This window comes from Hirundo rustica, chromosome 24 (genome assembly GCF_015227805.2).
Source record: "Hirundo rustica isolate bHirRus1 chromosome 24, bHirRus1.pri.v3, whole genome shotgun sequence".
In the NCBI taxonomy this organism is placed as follows: domain Eukaryota; kingdom Metazoa; phylum Chordata; class Aves; order Passeriformes; family Hirundinidae; genus Hirundo; species Hirundo rustica.
In genome coordinates, this window is record NC_053473.1 from 1,752,432 (window position 1) to 1,777,284 (window position 24,853).

General features: G+C 58.8%; 2 protein-coding genes across 5 annotated transcripts in view; both read right to left on the minus strand.

Annotated features, from left to right (window-relative positions):
* Positions 1–1,373, minus strand: part of KIF21B (kinesin family member 21B) — a 45,075-nt gene extending 43,702 nt beyond the window's left edge. For all 4 annotated transcript variants that reach the window (XR_005703968.1, XR_005703967.1, XM_040085529.1 and 1 more), the window contains exon 1: positions 1,315–1,373. Coding sequence is in view for 2 of the 4 variants with exons in the window: in XM_040085529.1 (XP_039941463.1) it covers positions 1,315–1,352 (38 nt within the window). In the remaining 2 variants the exon portion in view is untranslated. The remainder of the gene's footprint in view (positions 1–1,314) is intronic.
* Positions 1,374–5,026: 3,653 nt separating this feature from the next.
* Positions 5,027–24,853, minus strand: part of CACNA1S (calcium voltage-gated channel subunit alpha1 S) — a 47,359-nt gene continuing 27,532 nt past the window's right edge. The window contains exons 22-44 of the mRNA XM_040085425.2: positions 24,685–24,792; positions 23,815–23,867; positions 23,427–23,573; positions 22,966–23,167; positions 21,489–21,647; positions 21,136–21,246; positions 20,614–20,697; positions 19,294–19,350; positions 17,367–17,495; positions 16,756–16,821; positions 16,152–16,243; positions 15,541–15,700; positions 14,983–15,110; positions 13,647–13,743; positions 11,291–11,393; positions 10,345–10,446; positions 10,101–10,225; positions 8,328–8,456; positions 7,490–7,689; positions 6,908–6,972; positions 6,411–6,505; positions 5,750–5,866; positions 5,027–5,515 (exon numbers count right to left, since the gene is read on the minus strand). Of these exons, the coding sequence (XP_039941359.1) occupies positions 5,255–5,515; positions 5,750–5,866; positions 6,411–6,505; positions 6,908–6,972; positions 7,490–7,689; positions 8,328–8,456; positions 10,101–10,225; positions 10,345–10,446; positions 11,291–11,393; positions 13,647–13,743; positions 14,983–15,110; positions 15,541–15,700; positions 16,152–16,243; positions 16,756–16,821; positions 17,367–17,495; positions 19,294–19,350; positions 20,614–20,697; positions 21,136–21,246; positions 21,489–21,647; positions 22,966–23,167; positions 23,427–23,573; positions 23,815–23,867; positions 24,685–24,792 (2,790 nt within the window). The 3' untranslated portion in view covers positions 5,027–5,254. The remainder of the gene's footprint in view (positions 5,516–5,749; positions 5,867–6,410; positions 6,506–6,907; positions 6,973–7,489; positions 7,690–8,327; positions 8,457–10,100; positions 10,226–10,344; positions 10,447–11,290; positions 11,394–13,646; positions 13,744–14,982; positions 15,111–15,540; positions 15,701–16,151; positions 16,244–16,755; positions 16,822–17,366; positions 17,496–19,293; positions 19,351–20,613; positions 20,698–21,135; positions 21,247–21,488; positions 21,648–22,965; positions 23,168–23,426; positions 23,574–23,814; positions 23,868–24,684; positions 24,793–24,853) is intronic.

A 24,853-nucleotide genomic window follows, 5' to 3' on the forward strand; every position in this document is an offset into this window, starting at 1 on the left:
CCGCAGCAGGGGCTGCCGTCACTCCTGCAGCTCCGCCATCCTTCGCAGCCAAAGGCTGGCCTCGACCCTCGGCCTCTCGAGAGGAGAATGGCAGAAAAATCCCCTCCGGCTGCTGCCGGGGCGAGCAGGATGGAGGGGCCGGGGGAGCGGGGAGGTGTCGCGGTGCACACACACGCGTGCACACGCACACACAGCCCTGCACATCCGCGTGCACACGCACACACAGCCCCACACCCACCCGCTCTCCCTCCATCACCGCCGCTGCACCAGCAGCATCTTTTGTGCTCCCGCTCCGACCGGGCAGGGCGCGGGCAGTGCCCCCCGAGCCTCCCGCAGCCGCCAAGGGGGCACGGGGGGAGGCACGGCGTGTCCGGCCGGGGCCGGGCTCCCGCGGGCTGCGATCCGCTCCCACGCCACGGGCCCGGCAGATGCGACTGCCCCGGCACAGGCACGGGGCGAGCGGCTCCGGCCGGTCCTTCCCCCGCGGGACGGCGGCTCCGGCCGCGACACGGCCCCGGGCCGGGCAGGGTCCCGCCGTGCCGCTCCGTGGGATTCGGATCCCCTCTTTCCGCGGGGACCCCTTCCCCTCGAGGGGCAGGGAGCGGCAGAGCCCGGCGCTCACAAAGACGACGGTGACACAGGGGGGTGTCACCCGCTCCCGCGGGGCTCGGCCTTGCCCGGCCCACGCCCCCCGAGCTCCCGCAGCCCCCCGAGCCCCGGCGGGCTCCGAGGCCGCCGGCAGCTCCGCTGCGAGGTGCGGGTGTGCAGGCGCATTGTTCCCAGCACAAAGGACACCGAGATACCGCATCGTTTCCCACCACCCAGCGCGGGGGGGGGCGGGCAGGGAGCTCTCACAATCCCCGGCATCCCGGTGACACTTCGGACGGCCGAACCCACCCGCGCAGCAGCCGGGAGCTGCCCGGGCTGGGCGTCCGCCCGCTCTGCAGGTGGAGGAGCCGGGGGTCCCGGCCTCGCCCTCCGCCGGCCACGGGGGATGGCGGGCGGCGGGGGCGGGCGGAGGGAAGGCAACGCCGGGCTGCGGGGCGGCGAGGAGCGGGGGGAGACATCCCGAAACCGTGGGGAGCGGGGGGTAGAGAGGAGAGCGGCGGGGGCTTGGGGAGCGAGGCAGAGAGCAGGGGTCCCACTGCGCCGGGGGGGATCAGAGCCGAGCGGGCACCCACCAACCCCCGCCTCGCACCCGCGGCTGCAGCGCCCGCCCCGCCTTTCGGCATCGCTCCCGGGCGCAGCGAGCTCCGTGCGGCCCCCGGCACGGCGCAGCCCTCCCCCGCGGGCAGCAGCGATCCCCGCGCTCACCTCACGGCCACCTTCACGCAGCTGTCCGGGGCCGCCATGGCCCCGCGCGGCTCCGCGGCCGCCGCTGCCCCGGAGCATCCGCGGGGCCGGAGGGGCGGGGCCGCGGCCGGGGCGGGGCCGGGCCAGGTGCGGGGCGGGGCCGGGGCGGGACACGCCCCCAGCGCCGGACCGCCGGCACGCGGCGGAGGGCGCGGGAACGCGCTCGGAGCCGGGAGGCGCGCGCACGTACGGACCGACAGACGGGCATATGGGTACACGGACACACGGCACACGGGCACATGGGTACACGGACACACGGACACATGGGTACACGGGCACACGGACACATGGACACACGTACGGACCGACAGACGGACACACGGGTACACGGACACACGGCACACGGACACACGGACACATGGGTACACGGACACATGGCACACGTACGGACTGACAGACAGATACACTGACACATGGCACACGGACACGGGTATATGGACATGGGTACACGGACACATAGGCACACGGACACAGGCACACGGACACACGGGTACACGGACACGGCACACGGACACATGGGTACACGGACACACGGGTACACGGACACACGGGTACACGGACACATGGCACACGGACGGACTGACACATGGACACACTGACACATGGCACACGGACACATGGGTACACGGACATGGGTACGGACACGGACATGAATACAGACACATGGACATAGACACGTGGGTACATGGACACACAGACCGGGACAGGGACACACGGGCACACGGACATATGGATACAGATCTGCAGACACAGACCTCAGAGGTACATGGACACACGGACGCGGACAGGCAGACACACGGATACAGAAACACATGGGCACACGGACACACAGGGACAGAGACAGACGGGCACACAGACACACGGACACGTGGACATATAGACACGGACAGGGACACACGGGTTCACGGACACACAGACACACGGACACGTGGACATACAGACATGGACACACGGACAGGGACACACGGGCACAGATACACGGCCACGGACACACGGACAGGGACACACAGACACGGATACACAGGCACAGCTCGCACTCACGCCCGTTCACACTCACACTCCCAGCCCCTGCTGCCCTCTGCCGGGTCCGCGGCCCCGGTACCGCCTGCGCTGCTCCGCGCTGCTCCGGGATTTACCGGGGCCGTGCCAGCGCTTCTCCGGGCTGTCCCGAGGGCTGTCCCAGACTGTACCGCATGGCGTGTTTCGTGGGGTTGGCATCACCCCGACACCTCCCTGGCTCCGCTGGATCCCGTCCCCTCTGTGGTGTTGGGGGTGAGCAGCAGGATAAAAGCAGGGCCGGGGTGAGCTCAGCGCTCCTGACAGAGCCGCTGGGTCTGGGGTCTGGAAAGCCTTTGGGCTGTCCAAGGCTGTGGTGAGTCTATCCCAAGAGGCCATGGCATGGCAGGAAGGTGTCCAGGTGCCGGTACAGCTCTGCAGCATGCACAGTCCGTACTGCAGGGCCGGGGTCTGCACAACACGCTGGGCACCCGCGCAGCAGAGGGCAGTGCCCACAGAGCCGTGCCCACAGAGCTCCATCCTGGGAGCTGGTCTTGGGAGGCTGGTGAGGGACACATCCAGAGACCATCAGAGAGCAGGACTGGGGACAGACAAGCACTGGGGAGCTGAAGGAATCCCAGCTGTGGCTTTCCTGAGTTGTATTCACGATGTTGGGGCTGATGGCAGCGGGACACAGACAGGCCCTGGCTCTGCAGAAGAAAGAATCTTCCAGCAGGTGTGGGACCTACAGGAGACTCCCAGCTCTGCAGCTCAGTGTCAATATCAGGGCAAATAGCAATGGAGCATGAGGGGAAACTGAGGCACTCAGCGGTTTCTTTTGAGGAGTCCAGGCTGTATCCTGGGAGAGGGACAGCCAGGACACACCAGCACTGGTGGCTGATAGCGAGTGAGGCAGTGCTGTGCCCAGCACAGAGTCCAGCCCCTGCCCTGCTCTGCAGTCTGGGTACCTTCACCTGTCCCCTCACCCCATCTGCTCGTGTTTGCTCCTCCCAAGGTGCCAGGACCATGGGCCGTGCACGCACAGGACTCTGCATCCTGCGGGAGCTCCTCAGCTCTGCTGGGATGGGTGAGTCCCAGGACACCGTATGCTGGTACAAAATCACGGGGATGAGCAGGACATGGCCTGTCTGTCTTCCTGCAAGGATGTCAGGAGCTGGTACTCCTCTTTCTTTGTGTTGGCAAGGACACCTGGTGCACGGTGCAGTTCCCACCCTGAGCTGCTGGTTCTCCTGAGGCTGGACTCTTCCCCACTGAAGCTCCAGGCAGAGGGGCAGTGACTGTGCCGTGATGTTGCTCTCTTCCTACTCCCACCCACATGCCAGCTATACCACGAGTCACATCTGTCCCCCAGTTCAGCTAGAATCAGCTTGAGAAAGACACACCACACACACCTCGGATGGAGCAAATCATCCCCTGTGCAGCCCCAGAGCACAGGAGAGGGTGCAGAGCCCCCACCACAGTGGCATTGTCCCCACCATAGTGTCACCCTTCGTGTTTAGAGTCTCCACTGTGATACAGAGTCTCCAGAGTGATACATGCAGTCCTGCATCTCCCTAAACCCACCGGGAGACCACGACCACTCACCCCATAACACGTCCTGGACATCCCCTGGCAGATCCGAACTGCAGCCCCCGTGCACCTCCATCAGGAGTGTGAGGGTGTGAGGGAGGGTGTGAGTGTGTAGGTCCTGCCCCAGGGCAAAGAAGCAAGAGGAAGGGATGCAGCAGTTTCTCCCACACCATCCATCTCTGCTGGCTGCACGCTGTGGGGGACTGGCTCTGGTGCTCAGGCTGCAGCTGGAATTCAGGCAGTTCCCTTGACTGTGTTAATAAAAGCCATACTGGGGAGCAGGCTGGCTCATTGATCTGCTCCTCCCCTGGGACCCATCCACTCTCTATATTTTAATATATATTAGGTGATCAAGAGCCCCCCAGTTCCCAGTTAGGCTGGGCTGGGGCACCTTGGGAGCCAAATCCCACCAAAGAGCTGGGCTGGGAGAGGGAGCTGCCCCAGTGCTCAGCACCCAGATCCCATGGGAGGCTCTGGGCAGCCCTGGGAGGAACAACCTCGGCTGCTGCTCAGCACCAGTGCAGGCAGTGCTGGGAGCGCTGCAGGAACAGCTCCACACTCTCCTGGCCCGTGCCCCACTGAGCTGTGGGATGGATGCCATGGGCTGAACGAGACCTTCCCAGACACTGGCATGGATGTCTGACCCCAAGAGCATAGTGTGGACATAGTGGAAGGGGCAGAAATGGCATCACAGTGCCCAACTCCTCTGGGCCAGCCCCATGGCTGCTGCCCCGGCCTGAACATGCTTTCACACCTCTGCCCCGTCCCCATTTTCACACAGCTGGGAACGGGGAACCAAGAAGGCCCCAGACCCCATTTTTCTGCCCAGCCCCTGGCACATCTCCTCCTCACAGGCCAGACCTGGCTGCAGGCAGGAGGCTGCAGGCTCCAGCAGAGACACGAGGATGCAGGGTCCAGCTGCTGGGATATCAGGAGATCCCCAGAGCTTGGCAACCTCAAAATGACTGGACTGGAGGCTGCCAGGTGAATCACTGCCAGCTCTGGCTACACGTGGTCTCACACTCGAAACCCCTCCACTGGCTGTGCAGGCAGGGCAGCAGAGGAAGGAGGGGAGGGGCATCCAGAGTCACACAGCAGGAACACTTTAATGACCCATCCAGCTCTTGCAAGACCCCGCTGGAACAGCATCGTCCTGTTCTGCACCAGCATCCCAGAGACCTGTCCCAAAAGTAACACCAGAGTACCCCAGAGTACCCCAGAGTACCCCAGGACCACAGGCAGAGGCAGGAACAGCGTGGCTCTGCTCTGCTCCAGCACCCCTGTGACAAGACCCTGGGCTACTGCAGCGGGCAGCTCACAGGCGAGTGGCAGTGATGGTCTTTTGGGAGGGAGCTGCACCGAGCCCTGGCGATCTTCCCGGTGGCACAGCTGAGGTGTCCAGTGGGGCAGAGCCACTTTTTGTGCCCTGCAGCGTTTCTCTTCCCTTTAGCAACTCCACGGCTGCTTTCTCCACTTCATCCACCTCCAGCTGGCTGCTGGCTGCCATCTCGTCCCTGGTCACTGCTAGGAACGAAGAGTCACGGGCCAGAGCGCCGAGGCCCCCGGAGATCAGAGCCTGTGCAGGAGATGAGAGCACAGCCTGGGTGCTCAGCCTGGGGAGCTGCCCTGGCTGCAGGCACCCACCCACCCTCCTCTCCTCCCGTCTGCCCTCTGTGCTGGCACACACCTGCTGCCCCCTCTTGCAGCTAAGCTTTGCCCCCTCAATCTCCCATCATGGCATAAGCATGGTATCCCTGGAATTTCCTGCCATCCCTGCTGTTCCCTCTGCCAGGCTGTGCCCTTGCCTTACCTCCTGGATGAGGAAGGTGATGGCTGGGGTGGAGGATGTTCCTGGCTCACCAGCTTCCCTCTGCTGGAACCTTGAGCTGGATGCTGTCCCTGTCACAGTGCCATCCTCTGTGGGCAGCTGGGTGAGAGTAGCGCAGAGCTGCAACATGTGCTGGGACAGTGCCCGGGGAAGACCTCTCCCATGTTAGTGTGGGGCTGCAGGTTCTGTCCCCAGTGCCTGGGCAGGCAATGCCATCCTGCTGGGGCTCCTGGGCCCAGGGCACCCCCAAGATGGGACCAGCAGGGCCATGTGAACAGAGAGCTGGGAACAGCCCTGGCCCCCTGCCCTGGCACTGTGCCCAGCAAAGGGAGCATGGGGGCAAATCTGATGCCCCTCTTCTGCCTGCCCTGGCCCTGGAGGCAGATGGGGAGCCAGAGGAATGTGCTTCCAGCTGTCCCAACCTCCAGGAGCTCCCCATGACTGCTGCAGCAGCAGGGTGAGAGCCCAGCTCCATCTCCAGGCTGATCCAAGAGAAAAGCTCCAGCAAGGCTGGAATCACACAGAGCCCTGGAGAGTGGCTCCTTCCCAGCACAGCTGTGCCAGCCTTTCCCAGGGTGGGAGGGAGGTTCACCCGTGTCCCCCACATTTCATGTCCCCTCTGGACATGCATTGCCCCTTTTACCTGCTGGGGGAGGAGTGGCCCCGGTGATGAGGGACCCCCAGAGGTGGCCCCTGGCCTCCTGCTCAGCCTCTCCATGGGTATGGGGCGGTTGTGCTCTGTGGGAGGGAAGGGTAGGGACGTCAGATGGGTGTAAAAGCGAGGACAGCACTGCCAAACGGGTATGGGCTCGCTAGACTGGGAGAAACAAAGGATTTAGGAGTTCAGCTGCACCCAAAGTGCCTGTTTCAGGAAATGAACACGGTCCTGTGGCCCTGCTGCCCTGGGATGGCCGGTGCTCCCCCACCTGAGGCACTGTCTCCATGTTTCACCACCTCAAAGGGCAGAAGGAGGGAGAAAGGTCTCCAGAGAGATCCTGCTGTGCTCAGTGCTCTCAGCAAACCTTCAACTTATTGGGGCCTGCACCTCCGCCTTCCACCCCCCAACACCAAACCCTTCCCCCTGCCCTGGCCCCCGGGCTGGTCCCAGTCCCCCCGAAGAACAACAAAGCGCAGACTCACCCCACGCTGGGCGCCTGCGTGCTGCTGGTACCGTCCTCCTCAGCACCTCATCCTCATACTGCACCCTGGCAAGGGCAGGCAGCTGGGTCAGCCTGACTGGGGACCACACCCTGAGCCCAGCCCCACCCGGGGGTGCAGCCCTCCCCACCTTCCCCAGCCCGCGGGACACCTGCAGGGACAACTGGAATGGATGAACAGGGTGGAGATCCCAAGAAGCAGGACTGAGTACATCCTCTTACACTGGTAATTTTTGTCACTTCTACCTGCGCCCAGGCACGTGCTGGTGGCCCCAGCCTGGGCCTTGGCCCTCAGAGACTGGCAGGTGATGGGGAAGGAAGGTTCCTGCAAGCCCTGGAGCCCTGCTGCCCCCCTCCATCCTCACGGCACTGAGATGGAGGGATGGGATGGGATGGGATGGGATGGGATGGGATGGGATGGGATGGGATGGGATGGGATGGGATGGGATGGGATGGGATGGGATGGGAGCCCTGGCTATGCCAGGGTGCAGCCAGCTGCCAGAACAGCCCAGGGCACAGCCAGCCCTGCCCTCCTTGCCTGCACACCGAGGCTGGCAGCCCTTACCCCTCCAGCCAGCTGCTGCTGTTGGCGTTGTTGATGTTGGTGTTGCCTTCCTGGGGGAAGTCATCGAGGAACACGGGGGAGTCGAGGTCCTCGCTGCCCACCTCAGTGAACTGCAGGGGCCTCTGGCTGGCCACCTGGGGCTGCAGCGGGCTGCTGGGCTCCATGAAGCTGTCCACCTGGCCAAACAAGCCACCTGTTCTCTGCAACCAACAGGGAGGGCATCAGGGGAGGCCTGGAGCTCCAGGCTGCTCTGGGGCCACCCTATGTCGAAACAGTGATTGCTCTGCCCAGGCCTTGCAGACCACGTGTCTCCCAAAAGCCTCACTGCCTGGGTGGGGAGACTGAGGCACTGAGGGTTGATGGCCGTGCAGCAGGGATAAGCCAGCCCACGACAAATGCTGTCACCTCTGCGGGACAGCCCTGGGACGGTGGAAGGAGGTGCAGCTCTGCAACCCCACAGCTGCCCAGGCTGTCTCTGAGACTCCCAGGGAGTGGGAGGTGAATCAGTTCCTGTGACACCAGAGCTGTCCTGCCTTAGTCTGGCAGAAGGTGTGAGTGGGAACCTCCAAAGAGCAGGTAAATATCCAGCACAACCTTGCCAGGCACACAGGCTGGGTCCTTTCACAGAGGGAGAACTGAGGCAGGGAGCAGCTCGCCCAAGATGACACAACCAGGATGTCCTGATGCTCACAGAAAGGAAAGAAGTGCTGATATCCTTGTGGCCCACACCCGGCAGACCCCAGGGCTAGCAGCCAAGCTGACCTACCACCAGCACCAACCTGAAATCAGGGCTGGGTGAGAGCACCAAAGCGTGCTGTGCCCTGGGGGCTGAACTCACCCTGTATATCCCTTCCTCCATGGCAGCCTCCACCATGGCTCTTTCCAGCTCCTCCTCTGCAGTCAAGTCCCCAGAAATGGCCCGGTGGATTTCGGGAGCAGCTTCTTCTTCAATGCTCCTCAGCCCAGCCTGCAGGGGACAGGAAGGCAGGGCTGATGTGGCCGTGTCCCACACCCCTCACCCCGGTCTTTGGAGAGGGAAACGCGACGAGGCACGCTCACCGTGCCAGGCGTCCTGCCAAGGACAGCCCATGGGTCACACCCTGCAGGCTCTGTGCTTGGTGACACTGCTCCTGAGCTCCTGCTGTCCCACAGCTGTCCCACAGCTTCTGGGCTCATGCTGTCCCACAAAAGGGAATGCCAGGGGCAGCCTGGTGGAGGGTTGGGCTGGTGACAGCCAAGGGCAGGCTGGGCCTCTGTCCCTGGTACGGGACCTGCCTCTTTTCCTTGCTTTGCACCTTTGGGGCCTGGTCTTTCCTCTCTACAGGTGATTTCCTCCCTACAAAGTCAGGGGAAGCTAGGGACAGCCTAGCCTTGTGGCCAGGCACAGAAATCCTCTGCCAGCACCCCTCGTGCCCGCTGTGCAGGCTCCTCTGACTGCAGCGGCCCCACTCAAAGTCAGCCACGCTGATCCCTGTCCTGTGTTGCAATGCAGGATGTAACCAGCAGTGTGTATTCTATTGCCAGCTGTTAAAAACGCTTGGGGAGGGGTTTTTCTTTATCTCTTCCAGGACCCATCCTCCCTCCAGGGGATATCTGCTGTTCATGGGCCATCCAGGCTCGCTGCATGGCTGAGACAATTCCATCATCCATTGGGAGATGCTCCACCCAGGGGAGGAGCCCAGCATTCCCACCTGGATAAAACCTGGGACTCAGAACACCAGCACAGCCTGTGTGCACGGGATTGCCAGAGGAAGATCAGACCCATCTCACCACCACTGGACCTTCAGAGGAAATCTACACCCTTCTCCAGGATCATTGCTTTCAGAACCACATCTGTCACTGCAGGAGGACTTGGCTGGACTGCTCCCAACACCCTGAGCAGCAGGGTGTCAGGCTGTGTTCTGACTCTGTCAGGATTTGCTTTTTTGTTTGTTTGGTTTTTTTGGTATGACAACATTTTTATTTTTAATATTCCTAGTAAAGAACTGTTATTCCTATTCCCATATCTTTGCCTGAAAGCCCCTTAATTTCAGAATGATGATAATTCAGAGGGAGGGGGTTTACATCCTCCATTCCAAGGGAGGCTCCAGCTCTCCCAGGCAGACATCTGTCTTTCCAAACCAAGACAATTCCCTCTCCACGTCATGCTCCATAAGGCTGAGAGAACACAGGGAACACCAGGCACGTGGAGCTATCCAGACACTGCCAAGGGGAGAAGAGGGAGAAAGCCCTGGGACTGGAGCAGAGCAGGTGGGTAAGGGCTCGGATGAGCAGCATTTGGCACAGACAGTGGTCTGTGATGGGAGTTTCCAGAGGCACCAGATCCTGCCAAGCCCTCTCTACAAGTGGAGTCAGTGGAGCAGAGTCAAACCCCCCCTTTGCTTTCGGAGTCACCTGCACCCCGGACACCAAGGTCACACTCAGGCCTGGGGACTCATGGCCAGTTCAGTGCTGGTTTACCTGGGGCACATCACTTCCAGAGGCCTGGGCCACAGGCGTCCCTGCAGCTCTCTGAGTCACCCTGGACTTCCCCAGGCTGGGAGAAGCCTCTTCCCTGCAGAGCTCCCCACTGCCTCCAGGATCTCCCCTCCAGCAGCACCCACACACCAACCTGGATCTCCACAGGGTTTTTCTTGGGCCGGTACCCGTAATATTCCTCCTGCCGCTTCATGAACTTCCTGAAATGTTCTTGGATCAGGAAAGTGGCATAGAATTTGCCCACTGTCACCTCATCATCTGGAGGGAGGAAACCAACAGGGTGATTCTGCCTGTCACAAGGTCCCGGGGGGCTGGAGCAGTGAGACCCTGCCCAGGAGTTGTTCTGTCCCTCAGGGCAGTGCCACCTGGTGCCATACCTCCAATTGGTGGGATGACCTGGTCCAAAAGCTTCATACTCGTTCGCTTCCAGATTTTTTTGATAATAGCTCTCAGCTCCTCATTGGCCTGTTCAAAATTACCTGTGAGGAAAGCGAGCAGGACAGAGCAGTTTATGGCAGGGATGTGAACAGGAGTGAAGACAAAGCATGTGAGCACCTGGCCAATCTCCTGGAGGGTGTGACAGCTCCTCTCTTTCTCCTCACCCAACAAAAATGAGCTTAGTAACAACGAGGCTTTGATTTTAGCCTGAATGCTTTACAGATTTTTGACTCTCTCCTTTGGTGCTGCCACAGGGTTCACCTTTCCTGAAATCCCGGTCTGTCTCCAGGATCTCATGCGCTTCTCCCAGGCTGCCACGTTCCCACCCCAGCCAGAGGGAAGCACCATGCCACACTGCTGGAAGACACTGATCCCAGCAGCCCACCAGTGCCTGGCCTCAGCTCCTGCCACAGCTGGGTTCCCAGCCCAGAGCTGCTCTCAGCACAGGCACAGAAACAGGCTGGTGGGACACCTTCCCACCGCAGAGCTCAGCAAACTACGCTGCTGGCAAGGAAGGGGTGAAAGCAGCTCCTCCCCAGCACAGCTAAATTCAGAGGATGGGAGCTGGACCAGCCCCACTCCTGAGCTGTTCAGGGTGGCACTGGTGGCACTGGTTCACTCCTCAGGGCTGCCACACATGGGCCATCAGCTAATGACATCCTCCAGGCCCCGGCTGAGCGGTGCCACACAAGCACCCAGGGGCTCTGCTCCACAGAGATGGGAAATAAGAACAGAGAACAAACTGAGCGTTTGTCCACAGGCTCTGCTCCCACAGACGAGTGCCCTGAGATCCCCGGCCAGTGTGGGAATGGTGTGTAACCCACAGCCAGCACCACAAGGAAGGTCCCCTGTCAGGCTGTAGGGGCAGACAAGATCCCTGCTTACCTTCTGTCTTGATCTTGAGGGCCGTCCTCACCAGCGCAAAGAGGGTGGCGTTGAAGGTGACGGTGCCGTCGCTGTTCAGGGGCATGTTCATGCACACCAGGCGCTGCACAGCAAAGCAGCACCTGTGACCCCCGAGCAGGCTGGCAGCCCCCAGGCTCAGTGCCTGTCCTGGCTGTGCTCAGGGCACGGAGCCCTCCCTGCCCTGCCCTGCCCTGCCCTGCCCAGGGGCTCTGCATCACCACAATTGCCAGGGGCAGTGACACCGCTGGCCCCAGCCAGCTGAACCAGAGCAAGCGATGGGCAGATGTTGCTGTGCGTTATTTGGGTTTATATTGTATTTCATTTTTATATTGGGTTCTGTAATGGTTTCTTCTGTATCATCCAGAATTTTGTCCCTGCTCCTTTTCCCTGCCCATTCTCCTGCACTGGAATGTAATCCAACTCTGTTCCACTCCCACCTTGTCCCTGATTGGGGAGTGGCTTGTCCCTGCCTCTAGCCCCTTCTCCTTGGATAAAGGCCAGGCAAGCACGGGGAGCTGGTCTCTTGGCTCGGGGACAGGGATGAGGGCTCCGGACCCTGTGGGGGCAGGACCACAGAATAAGGACTGAATAAAGCCTTAGTTCCCCCCGAATCAAGTTGCAACTCTTTCCTTTTGCCATTGGTGGATGCCTGCTCTCCCTAAAGGAAAAGGTTCACGGCCGCTCTGGGATCTTTAGGCCCCTGAGGAAAAAATCCTTCCAACTGTGGTTTGTCTCTCAAGCTAGCTGAGGTAAAAACGGAGCTGGGGGGCTCCGAGAGAGAGAGAGAGAGAGAGAGACACCGCAGGCAGAGCTAGGGGAAATAACCTACAGGGGCATGGGTGCCGTGGGAGAAAACCATGGGATCACAGAATTGTTTGGGTCAGAAAAGATCTGTAAGATCATCAGGTCTAATTGTTCCCCCAGCACTGCCAAAGCCACCAGGAAAACCACATACACAAGCACCACATCCACGTGCCTTTTAAATCCCTCCAGGGTGGTAACCCACAGCTGCCCTGGACAGCCTGGCCCAGGGCCTAACCAATCTTTCTGTGAAAAAAAATTCCCTAATATCCATCCTAAACCTCTCATGGTGCAGCTTGAGACTGTTTCCTCTTGTACTGTCACTTGTGACTTGAGAGACGAGACCCACTCCCACCAGGCTTCAACCTCCTGTCAGGGAGCTGTAGAGAGCACGAGGGTCCCCTCTGAGCCTCCTCTTCTCCAGGCTGAATCCCCCCAGCTGCTCTCAGAGAGATGGGAGTCATTTTGCATTGCACTCCCCACTCCAAAACCTGTTCCGGGCTGCTGCGAGGAATCTGGGGGTCAAATCTCCTGATGCGTTTGCCCAAAACCCAGGAGGGATTACACCAGTGCCTGAGCTCCCGCCCATGCATGTGACACACGAGCCTCACACGTGCCCTGCATTTGTTCAGAGTGAGCTAAGCCAGGGAAAGTGTATTTCTGCTAAGAAAGTTGGGGTTTCCTTCTCCCTAAGCACTACCAGCTCTTGGAAACAACTTGTACAGCCCAGCTGATGTGGCCACAAGCTCGGGCCCTGCCCTGCCCTCCTGCACCAGCTGCAGTCCCCTGCAATGAGGGCTCTGGGCAGTGCCAGCCCATCAGTGCCACACCTTTGAAGCAGGGGGTGAGCACAGCTAAGTCCAGATCTCCAGGAGCCCGAACCACATCAGCTCAGTGCAGGGCAGCAGAACCTCTCCTTGCCCCCTGAATGCGCCACTTCATTAAAAAAGAGAGGTCAGAGCAGAGTAAAAGTGTGGGAAATGGATTTGTAGAGAGTTCTCAAAACCCACTCTCAAAACCCCAATTTCTCTCTCAGCAATGCCTGTCCCATGAAATAGGAAAATGTTGAGAGAGAAATTGAACTAGAACCAAGTTTCAAATTATAACCTTGCATATAGACTAGATATTTTGGAGAAATAGAACTATGAAAAATGTATTGCAGCAAGACCCACATGGGTCTTGCATTTTAAAAAATGATAGAAGCATTAGCAGCATTGTGTGGCATAAGCTGATAGGCCAAAAAAACGCTTATAATGTATTGTGATTAGGAAATAGTTCGTCTTCTGATTTTGCTGGCGTGAATTGTAACATCTGCACCATCTCACCCTTCTCATGAGACTGAAAATAGAATAAAAATCTTTAAAACACCTCTCAGGAGCCCCGTCTGTGGGTCAGAGAAAGAGTTTTTCCAGCATCTAAGGCAGGGCACTGGAAGCTGGCCGGACTGTCACTCTCGGCCTGCCTGGAGGACACGGTGACACCTTGGGGAAGGTGTCCCTGCGCTCACACACCTCGTCACGCCCTCGGCTCTTACCTTACAAGCTACACGGTGAGGGCAGAACTTCCCAAAGCCCAGGGGAGGGTTGATACGCCTCAGCAGAGTCACCACATCCAAGTGTTTGATTCTCCCCCTGCAGAGGAAGCACACAGCTCAGCAGTGGGGCAGCACAGCTGCCTGGCAGCGGGCTGGGGAGGTGCTCGGGGCGCTGATCCCCGGGGTCTGTGCCGGGCAAATCCCCGCTCTTCCCTCCGCTCCTCCTGGGGAAAGCAGCTGCTCCCTGTGGCACTGGGGAGCAGGTAAAGGGATGAGGAGGGAACTGAAAGGCTTAAATTCCCAAATATCCTGACGGCTTTTATCAGACCTGGATCAACTCTGGCAAGTGCGCATCTGTCGTTGTTAAGGTGGGCATGACATCCAGAGTGACACGATAGAATCTCTTCAGAAGGCTCTTTATTATGGCTGCATGCTTTTATACAGTTTTTACAAACTTTGAGGGCAACTTCTAATTGGTTGATTGTTTTCCTGCTAATTATTTTATTGGTTAGTAAAAGGTATTTTACTTGTCTACCAAATCTATCTATTCTTGAATTGTTCACATCAGACTTTGAGGGCAACTTCTATTCGGTTAATAGTTCTCTTGTTAATTATTTTATTTCTTAGTAAAAGGTATCTTACTTGTCTATTAAATCTATCTATTCTTGAATTGTTCACATCAGACTTTGAGGGCAACTTCTATTCGGTTAATAGTTCTCTTGTTAATTATTTTATTGGTTAGTAAAAGGTATCTTACTTGTCTATCAAATCTATCTATTCTTGAATTATTTACATCAGACTTTTTGGGCAACTTCTAATTGGCAACTTCTAATTAATAGTTCTCTTGGTAATTATCTATTATCTATCTATCTATGCTTGAAATACTTCAAACTTTGAGGACAACTTCTAATTGGCATTATTACATCAAACTTTGAGGGCAACTTCTAATTGGCAACTTCTAATTAATAGTTCTCTTGTTAATTATTTTATTGGTTAGTAAAAGGTACCTTACTTGTCTATCAAATCTATGAACTCTTGAATTATTTACATGTTTTCTTTACTTACTCTCATGGGACAAATCCTTTGTTATTACAGGTGCACTTATTTTCCACCCTCAGAACAGATCGTTGTGTTAAAGGAACTTCTCATTCTCGAAACAGCTTCATATGGGGATGTGCAAATTGCTTGTTCTCTTGGGAGAAATGGCAGGCCAGCTTTTTACCCCGTTCCTACACACATCCACCTCTGAGAGTCACCACCTGACTCGTGGGCAGTGCCACAGCTCACCCTGCCGTGCCCGTCTCCCTCTCTGTGCCACCCACCCTCCCATACTCACTTGGCCTCGGGGTCGTACTCAGCCCAGATCCGCTTGAACTCGTCCAGGTGATGGGGCCCCAGGATGGACCAGTCCCGTGTCAGGTAGTCAAAGTTGTCCATGATGACAGCCACGAAGAGGTTAATGATCTGAGGGCAGAGGAATGGAAGGGAAGGACCCAGTTAGGGGAGAGACATCAGCACCACAAAAACATGGGTTCTGGAGCAGAAGAGGCTTGGGATCTCCTGGAATCAGAGGATGCCGAGTGAAGGTCTTCCCACGCAGAGAGGAACCTCCTGCTCGAGCAGGTCACGTGAAAGGACAAGCACATCAGCATCTCTCCACCCTTGCCAAGGCCAGCACAAACACATCTGGAAGGCAGCACACAGGGACTGTGGGAAGAACCTAAAAGGGGATCCTGGGTCCCCCAGGAGTGCAGGGTCAGTTTAGAGCGTGGCTGGGTAGGTGGGCTGGGGGAGCTGTCCCCAGGAGGAGACCCCGTGAGACACACCGCTATCACCACCGTGGCTGCCCAGGCAGGGCAGAGGGGCCAAAGGGGCTCCGTGGGAGGCAGCATACCAGAAAGGCACAGAGCATGTAGAAGCTGATGAAATAGAAGTAGGCAAAGCCGGTGCCACAGGTGTACTCCTCTCCCTCGCCATAGTCGGACTCGGGGTCACAGCGCCGGCCGTAGCTGCAGTCCAGCAGGATCTCCTGCCACGCCTCGCCCGTCGCACACCTGGCAAGAGGGGACAGGAGCTGGGCATGCAGCGGGGCTGAGGCCAGCCCAGCCCACAGGGGAATGGGAAGCTGCTGGGAAAGGAGCAGTCAGGATCCTGGGCTTGCTGCCCTAGGGCCACTGAAAGCTTCAGAAATTGTCTGGAGTCAAGGAAAGCCTTGGCCCGAGCTCCTGCTTCCCATGAGCTTCCTCACAATTCACAAATTGAAATCCAGTCTGGGAAGGAAATATTCAGAACAGCAACCCCAAAAAGCCCCTCTCTCTGGCAGCCCAGCCACACCTAGCAAACCCACAGCCTCTCCTGAAATGCTCCCACTGCTGCAGGAGATCCTTCTGTGGGACAAAAAAGAAATCAGCTACTGAAATGTTGGTGCTCCCTCACTCCAAGCTGGGCACTCCCACAGGCTCAGAGCCCAGCTCCATTCTGCTGACATGACAGGACAAGACTGACCTGAAGAGCAGCAGCACAGCCTGTGGAAAGGTCTGGAAGTTGTTGTTTCGGTTGATCTGGGTCCCGTCCACCATGGCGATCTTCCCAAACATCTGTAAATCACAGAGGGAGGTCTCCAGTGTGCCATCCTCCCTTTGGCACCAACCACCCTCCAGAGCACCTCTGGTCCACTTCTTCTTGTTTATTTGGCTTTGGGCATCCCCAACAGAGATTAAGATTGGGGTGTGGGTGCTCTGGGGCTTAGAAGCTACTTGGACATTCCTGCCAGTGCTGAAAACACCCCTGACTACAACTGCGCTTCATCTGGGCCAAGGAGAAAGGTGTCCTGAACTGCACTGGTGCCTGTGTGTCTAGGCTGTGCCACTGACCCCCAAAATGCTCTTTGCCTCGTGCCTCAGCTGCCCTGGCTGAAGCCCAGGGATGGGAGGCTGCATTGGTGGCAAACATCCTTGCAGACCATAGTGGCCACGTCCCATCACGTGCAAAGCCCCAGAGAGGGCCTAACAGGGGATCCAGTCCCTCCCTGTCCCACGTCCCCAGGTGCCATCAGGCTCAGGGCATCTGACAAAGACCAGCTCCCACCCCCTGCCCCTGTGCCCCTCACCTGCATCCCAATCACGGCATAGATGAAGAAAAGCATCACAATCAGCAGGGCCACGTACGGCAGAGCCTACGACAGAAGGACCACGGCTGGTGTGAGACACGACCCAGGGACAGGCTGTCGGCTCTGGAGGTGCTGCGTGGGGACCCTGGTGTGTGCTCCCTGCGTGGGGACGGGACAGCTCACCTCTCCTCTCACCACCCTCCTGCTGGCCCCTTCCCTGTGGTTCTCACTCGTGGGAAGCTGGTGCCAGCCCCCACGGGAGCACTGCTCTCTGTGGCTGGGACAGAGGCTCAGCACAGCCCAGGGCTCAGGGAACTGCCCAGGTCAGGGCTGGGAGCTGATGCTGCAGCACGCCCTGAGGCACACCACCTCAGGACAAACGGGGCCAGGCAGGTACTGCCAGCACCTGGCCCAGCTCTGACCCTCAGGGCTGGCAGCCAGGGAGTGCCACACACCTTCCCACCCACGTGGGCAGTGTCCTTCACACCACAAACTCCCGGCCCAACCTGAGCTCAGCAGCCTGCCAGCACTGGAGCCTTCTCCTGCTCCTGCTCATGCTGCCAGCCCTGGCCATGTGTGTGTTTGGGAGGGGAGCACTGCTCCTGACAGACCTGAAAGGACTTGATGAAGGTCCACAGGAGGGTCCTGACACCTTCACCCCTGCTCAGCAGCTTCACCAGACGCATCACCCGGAAGAGCCGGAAAAAAGTGATGGAGACGCGGGAGTTGTCATCAGGGTCCTGCAGGCAGAGCACAACAGCTGGAGGACACAGAGTGCTGGAGCCTCTCGGCTTTCAAGGCAGGGGGGTCCAGGTCCTGGGGTGAGGAAGGGTAACGAGATCCCGCAGGATCAGACTGCACAGATGGGCTGGCACTTCTCCCCCTGGCACTTCTCCCCCTGGCACTTCTCCCCCCATCTTCCCAGGGATCTCCTCTCCCCAGGCCCCCATGCTCCCACTTCTGGCACTGGGATAATGCAGGAAGGAAGGCATGCTGCCACATGGGCCAGGAGAGCTCTGAGGGTCACAGGGCCAGCACAGACAGCGTTAGTCCCACCAGGGTCCTGCCAGCACATCCTGTATCTGTAGGGTGAGGCGTAGGGTGGGCACCAGGCACAAGAAGGGCTAATGACAGCTGTTTAAGCAGAGAAGGGCTGTTTTGAGAATGTTACAGCAGGACTTTAACCAAAGGAGGGACTGAGGAGAGGTGTCTCTGCAGGGTGCTGCCAAGTGCCACCTGGCCATGCAGTGATGCCTGCTCTCTGTGGGTATCCCCCCTGAAGGGGGGTACAGCCAGGGGTTCAGGGCAGAGTGGGCAGGCAGGAGGTGAGGCAAGAGGCACAGCTCCTGGCCTGAAAGGACCAGGTTTTGTCTGGAAGCACCCAACAGTGGTGGTTGGAGATGCTGGAGGTTTGGTCACCTGTGCCCTTGACAGCCCCAGCATGGCACAGCCTCAGGCACTTCTCTGCCACCAGAAGCCATGAACAGACCCTCCTGGCACTGCCTACCTGGGCTCTAGCACTGCTTGGGATGCTTTTCCCACTGCCCCCTTAGCCTGCCAGAGCTTTACTGCTGCCCCTCATCCCCCTCACTCCCATCACCCAGGCCACTCACTCCCAGCTATTCCAGGGCAACAAAATCCAGCTGTAAATACCCCTGCCAGCAGCTCCACTTTCCTCAGTATCACACTTCTGAGTTCCCAGGGCTGCACTGAAAAACTCCATCTCCTCTCCCACCTCTTCCTTTCACCCTTTGCTCTCCTGGTCCCTCATGCACATGCAGTGAATGCAGCGGTCAGGAAAATCCCTTCAGCCCCAATGTACCCCAACCCCAGCACGGGGGTCTGGGCAGTGTCCGTGGGGAGCAGCTCTCTGTCCTGTGGAGAGCAGCTCTCTGTCCTGTGGGGAGCAGCTCTCTGTCCTGTGGAGAGCAGCTCTCTGTCCTGTGGAGAGCAGCTCTCTGTCCTGTGGAGAGCAGCTTGCACTCTGCAGTTCCCAGCCCCAGGGCTCTGGGAAGGGGCTGTCAGCTCCCTCCACACTCTCAGACCAACCCAGGACACCCCACTGCCACTGCACCCCCTTGGTGGGCACTGGCCACCAGGGCAGGGCTTGGCCCACTCAGCCCCCCAGGACATTGTGCTGCACCCAGGGGACAGAGCCAGCTCTGGGGGAAGGCACAGGGCAGGGATCACCCCTCTCACCAGTTCTCTGGCTGGCAGAGGCTGCATCCCTTCAGGCCTTAGGCAGCCAGGGCGATGGGCAGAAGGACCAAGGCCAGCTCTCCTGGCCCTCTGACAGGGCAGGTCCAGGGGATGGGATGGGGAAGGGCAGGGCTGAGCTTTCAGATGGGCCCAGGAGGGCTGGGGAAGAGCCTTGCACCTCTCAGCGTGGGAAGGGGTGTCTGTGTGTGTGCTGTGTCACCCCAAATCCCACGCAGAGAGATGGGCTGGGTGTGGAGTGCCGCAGCGACATGCAGGGCACATGCAAAGCCTGGCCAGGCAGCGAGGGGGGCACGGCAGGAACACGCAGCTGATATTTACAGTGCCATCACAGCCTCCACCCAGGCAGTACAATCCACCACTGGGGGCGAGAATGGTCTGTGAAGAGAGCAAGAGAATCAGCAGAAGTGGGGCAGGAACAACAGGGAGGGAGGGAGGGAGGGAGGAGTGGTGACACAAGAAGATAACACAGACACAGAAGAAAGAGGAAGATGGAAACTGGGGAGAAGAGGAGGGGCACAGGGAAGGGCAGGCAGAGCCCCCCCATCCCTTGGGCTCAGGGACAGGGTGATGGGACTGTCCATAGGCAGAGGCAGCATCTGGGTGAGCAAGGAACCACCCAGACCATGAGGGACTCGCCCACCTCTGCGCCCTGCTGTGGCACCCTCACAGGGGCAGGGCTGTGCCCAGGAAAGCTGAATCTAACCTCAGTGAGCTGCTGCCCTCCTTGGCCAGGCCCAGGGATCTGGAAGCCAGCTGAGCTCCTCAGCCAACACACGACTGCTCTGCAGCAAGCTGGGCTGCTCCCAGCACGGCAGATCGCACACCAAGGCAAAACCGGGGCAGGTTTGCTTGGAACGAGCACCAAGACTGGCAGCCCCAGGGGTGGGCAGGGGGGAAACTCCCTGGGGCTCCTCAAAGCCAGCCAAAGACAATCCTGCTGTCTGCAGAGAGCCTGGGACGCTCTGGGGCACAGGGACTCAACGTCAGCCCCCGACCCTTGGTGGGGTGGTCCAGCCCCTGTGCCCCCTGCTCAGCCCAGGCTCGTTCCTGGGGTCCCAGCCCCACAGCTTCCACCGTGCAGAGCTCCTGCAGCGATGTCTGCAGTTCACACACCACCAGGGTGTGTACGTGCACGGGCTGCTGTGTCAAGGGACACACACAGTGCAAATGTCTTGAAATCTGATGTGTCTGATCGTTCCCCTGGGCCAGCAGAGTCCTGTGGGGACAGGGAGCTGTGGGAACCCTTTTAGTCCCACCTGCACTGGTCTGAGGCTGGATGTGCGGATGCCTGTCCAGAAACGCACAGGGGGAGAGGGACAGGGGCTGGCACACAGCCTGCTGCTTTGGGGCTAGTCCTGAGTGTTCTCCACAGGACCCTGGTGCCTACAGATTCAGGAGGCCAGAGGGGAGGGGGCAATGTGCCACGCTGGGCACTTGGGGTTGTTTAAATCGTGATTTAATACTCCAAGGGCCACAGCTGTGTTCTCCACACCCTCATGCCATGTGCTGATCCTGGTTTGTCCCTCCTCAGAGCCAAGCAGAGCAGGGAGAGAGGAGAGGACACCATCCCTGCACTCCTGCCTGGTCCCAGGGTTGTCCACCCAGGGTGGGGACAGCGCCAAGCCCCCGGACACTTACGTCGATCTCGCTGAGGATGACATCGATGATGCTGCCAATCACTATGAGGAAGTCAAAGACATTCCAGGGGTCTCCGAAGTAGCCCTGTCAGGGAGGAGCCAAAGAAGAGTGAACGTGCAAGGGTGTAAGTCAGGGAGGAGACAGAGGATGGAGCCCAGAGGAAGGGGTACCAGAAGGTTCTTCAGTGACTCTGACCCTCAGAAGAAGGGATGGTGGTGAGAGCTTGCACCCTCTGCTGGGTTATTCGGTCCTGTCTTGCAGTGCAGTGAAAGGAGGAGGGTGGGTCAGGATGGCTGGAGCTGCCCCCAGTCTGGATACGACACTGAAGATGGGGATAATGGCCAACTGGACTGGGTGGGATTTGGCTAGCAAGGGCAGCCCTGACAAGTCCCTCCAGAAACTCCAAGGTCCTGCACGTGGGGCTCCCTGAGGGTCTTGCAAGGAGAAGTTCTCTGGAGCTGCAGAGCGAGGGGTGCTTGTACTCAAGAGATGCCAAATGCAGCAGAAATGCTCTTGTCTCACCTTGGCTTTAAAGGCCATGAGCTTGAGGACCATCTCCAGGGTGAAGAGGATGGTGAAGGCCACGTTGAGGATGTCTGAGATGTGGTTCATTTCTGCAGACTGGTTGTAATGCTGAGGATAAGGCAGGAAGGAGCCATTAGCTGACAGCAGATCCAGCCTCCCTTGTGAGCTCAGAGATGTGTGCTGGATGCAGAGCCCCCTCCCACAGCTCAGCAAAAAGGAAATTTCCCTCCTGCTTTGCCCCATGATCCCATAAGCAGATATCCCCTCTCCAGAGGCTCTCCTGGGGATCACAGGGCTGAGCCCGCCTGTGCCCTCCCACAGACACCCCTCCACCACGCCCGTGCCCTTACCTGCATGCCCAGGCAGATGGTGTTGAGCAGGATCAGGAAGAACATGAGGTACTCGAAGTAGGAGGAGGTGACCACGTACCAGATCTGGTACTGGTAGGGGTTCTTGGGGATGTAGCGGCGCAGCGGGCGAGCCTTCAGCGCGTACTGCACGCACTGGCGCTGGGGAGGGAGGGAGGGAGGGAGCGAGGGGAGCTGTGATCCCACTGCAGGGCACACACCCAGCACCACCTGCACATCCCCACGGAGCCACCCTGGAGCGCCCTGCTCTCCCAGCCCAAGCACACAGGCCAGGTGCAGCAGTGGGTCAGGAAACCGCTGTGCTTCCTGCAGAAACACCCCAGAGCACCCACATGGCTGCTTTCTTTGGAAAGATGGCCATGCTGCCCTTGGCCTGAGCCCTCCAGCCCAGAGCCTGCCTGCTTCTCCCAGCATTTCCCCAGGGTCTCTCAGGACCAGCTTAGAGCACCCTGAAGACACCACAGAGCCAGGGTGAAGGGGGCACTGAGATGGCTGCACAGGCCTGTCCCTCCCCAGCAGCCCAGGGCCATCTCTGCTGGGTTTCTGTGGTTCACATCACCCTGGCACCCCCAGCTCAGGCTGCCCGTGCTGCCTCAGTGCAGGAGCATGACCCTGCAGTTTCCCCTGTCCAATGTCTTCCCCAGGGTGTCCCACATCCTCTGCCAATGCCTCTGCCTCTTCCAGCCTTGCTGTCCCCAGCCAGAACGACAGCATGGCAGCATCACAGGAGGGCTGGCAGCAGAAAGTACCTCTGGAGATGGTCTAGCCACAGTTTCCTGCCCAAAGCAGGGCCAACTGGAGCATGCTGCCCAGGACAGCTGGCTTTTGAATAGCTCCAAAGATGGAGGCTTCACAGCCTCTCTGGGCAGCCTGTTCCAGTGCTTGACCACCACCATTATTAAAAAAGGGCCTTTTTAATGTTTAAATGGAATTTCTTGTTTTCTTCAGTTTGTGTCCATTGAATTTTTTTCTTGTCACTGGGCGCAACTGAAAAGAGCCTGGCTCAGTCTCCTCTGTGTCTTCCCACCAGTGTTTATACCCACAGGTCAGATTCCCATGAGCCTTTCCTCCTCAGCACCAGACTTGACTCCCAGACCCTCCTTAGATGCTCCAGACCCTCCATCATCTCAGCGGCCCTTTGCTGGACTCGCTCCAGTACATCCATGTTGCTTTCGTACTGGGGAGCCCAGAACTGGGCACAACCCTCTGCTCCAGCTCACTCTGGGCACCCTACATGCCCAGGGAGCCCCACTCCCTGTTTCTGGCCGCCTCTGCCCTGCCCTCAGGCTTGTTTTGTGCTAGGCACGGGTGCAGCTGGCCCTGCCCCAGCAGCAAACAGACCCAGGGCAGGTTCAACTCATCTGTGTCAGCGGTGTCACCACAAAGGGCTGATCCGAATCAGCCAGCCCCAGCAGTGCCAGCTCCAGGGCTCCTTGTCCTGTTCCAGCAGTGCCATTACCTGATTCTTGTCCAGCTCACAGTTCTTGTACTCGTTCTCCCCCTGCTCCTGGAAGGTGACGATGACAAAGCCCACGAAGATGTTCATCATGAAGAAGGCAATGAGGATGATGTAGATGATGAAGAACATCGCAATCTCCACCCGGTAGTTGTAGATAGGGCCTGCATCCTCAGCGTTGGTGTCAATGGCCATGTACAGCAGCCTACAGGAGGGAAATCGAGGCAACAGAAATCCTAATATGGGTGGGGAAGACCATGTCTCCTCTTGAAGGTTACAGAGAGCTTTGGGGACATCCAACAACGGTGGGACAGGGCTGCTTGGGTGACCTTGCCAACTCCACAGCCACTGCCAGGGTGACTGGTCCTGCTTCTCAACACGGATAGCTCTTCTTTCTTTACCCTGGCCAAGGCCCACGGCAGCGCCCTGCTCCCAGCACAGACCTTCCCTCAGCAGACACTCACTCTGGCCAGCCCTCAAAGGTGGAGACCGTGAAAAGCGACATCATGGCTGAGAAGACGTTGTTGAAGTGGAAGTCGCTGTGCAGCCAGACCCGCTCCTGGACCTCGATCTGCGTGGGGTCCGCGTCCACGTAGTTGATGAACTGACCCCTGCAGACACAGAGCTCACTGGCGGGGCTGCAGCACTGGCCTGGCCCCCTCGGTCCCTGGGAGGGGAGGACAGCCCTGTGCTTGCTCCTGGTTGACCCCAGGGAGAGGGAGAACAGGACGGCACCCCAGATCCACTTTCTGGATGCAACATTCCCACGCAGGAACACGAGCATTCCCCACCGCGTCCCCACCAGCTCCCATCCCTGGCCATGCCCTCCTGGGAGCTGCAGAGAGCTCTCACCTGCACTCCTTCTCTGTCAGCTTGGATGGGTCTGTGCACCTGTAGAACTTGCCCTGCATTCAACAGAGACCAGAAGTGGCCATGGCGTTGCTCTGGGGGGGGTTTTGACTTTTCCCCAGCCCTCAGAGCCCATCTCACCAGCTCCATGCAGACCCTGGCCCCGGTTCCCACCACCACTGGCCTCCCCACTGTGCCTGATAACACAACCCAGTCCACAAAGCACTTCCAGAGTCATGGCAGACCTTGGGTCAGTCCCAGGCTGAGACCAAGGATCACTGCCTGGTGTTGGGATGAGAACAAACCTTCCACAGCGCTGAGCTGAGGCTTACTGAGCTCACCCTATCTGGGAGTCAACCATTTGGAAAACAGGGAAGAAAGCAGTAACCAGAGAATTAACCAAAAGCTAAGTTATGCTGACAGGTCTGCTCAGTCTGCTGCGTGTCCTGAAAGCTCTTCCCACATCAGCTCTGAATTTAAGCTCAGTTATTGGAACAGAAGCGAGCTCAGCCAGGGCCAGCTCTGCCTTAGAGCAGCCACGGCCCAGAGAGCAGAGCGGCACTGTGAGAAAGGAAACCCTTCACAATCAAAGCACAGAGGGAACCAGTCAGAAGTGCCTGCTGCCACAGAAAGAGGAAACTGAGGCATGAAGGGAGGTGAGGCAGTCGGCTCCTTTACAGGTGCTGTCTGGACCTGACAGCTTTGGTGCTTCCTGCCCTGCTCTCACTGCAGGCTCTTCGTGGGTCCTCTCAGAGCACAGGTCCTCTCAGCCTGTGCCCATCCCAGCACCATCCCCAAGGTGATGTCCAGGAGAGCCTGGCCAGGATGTGCTCGAGCAGAAGGTCCCTCCTGCCCTCCTGAGGCCCCGCTCACCTTGAAGAGCTGAACTCCGATGCAGGCAAACATGAACTGCAGCAATGTCGTGACCACCACGATGTTACCAATAGTCTTGATGGCCACGAACACGCACTGGACCACGTGCTGCAGGGGTGAAGGACAGTGCAGACGTGACCCCTGCTCTGTGTCCCACACCCTCCCACTC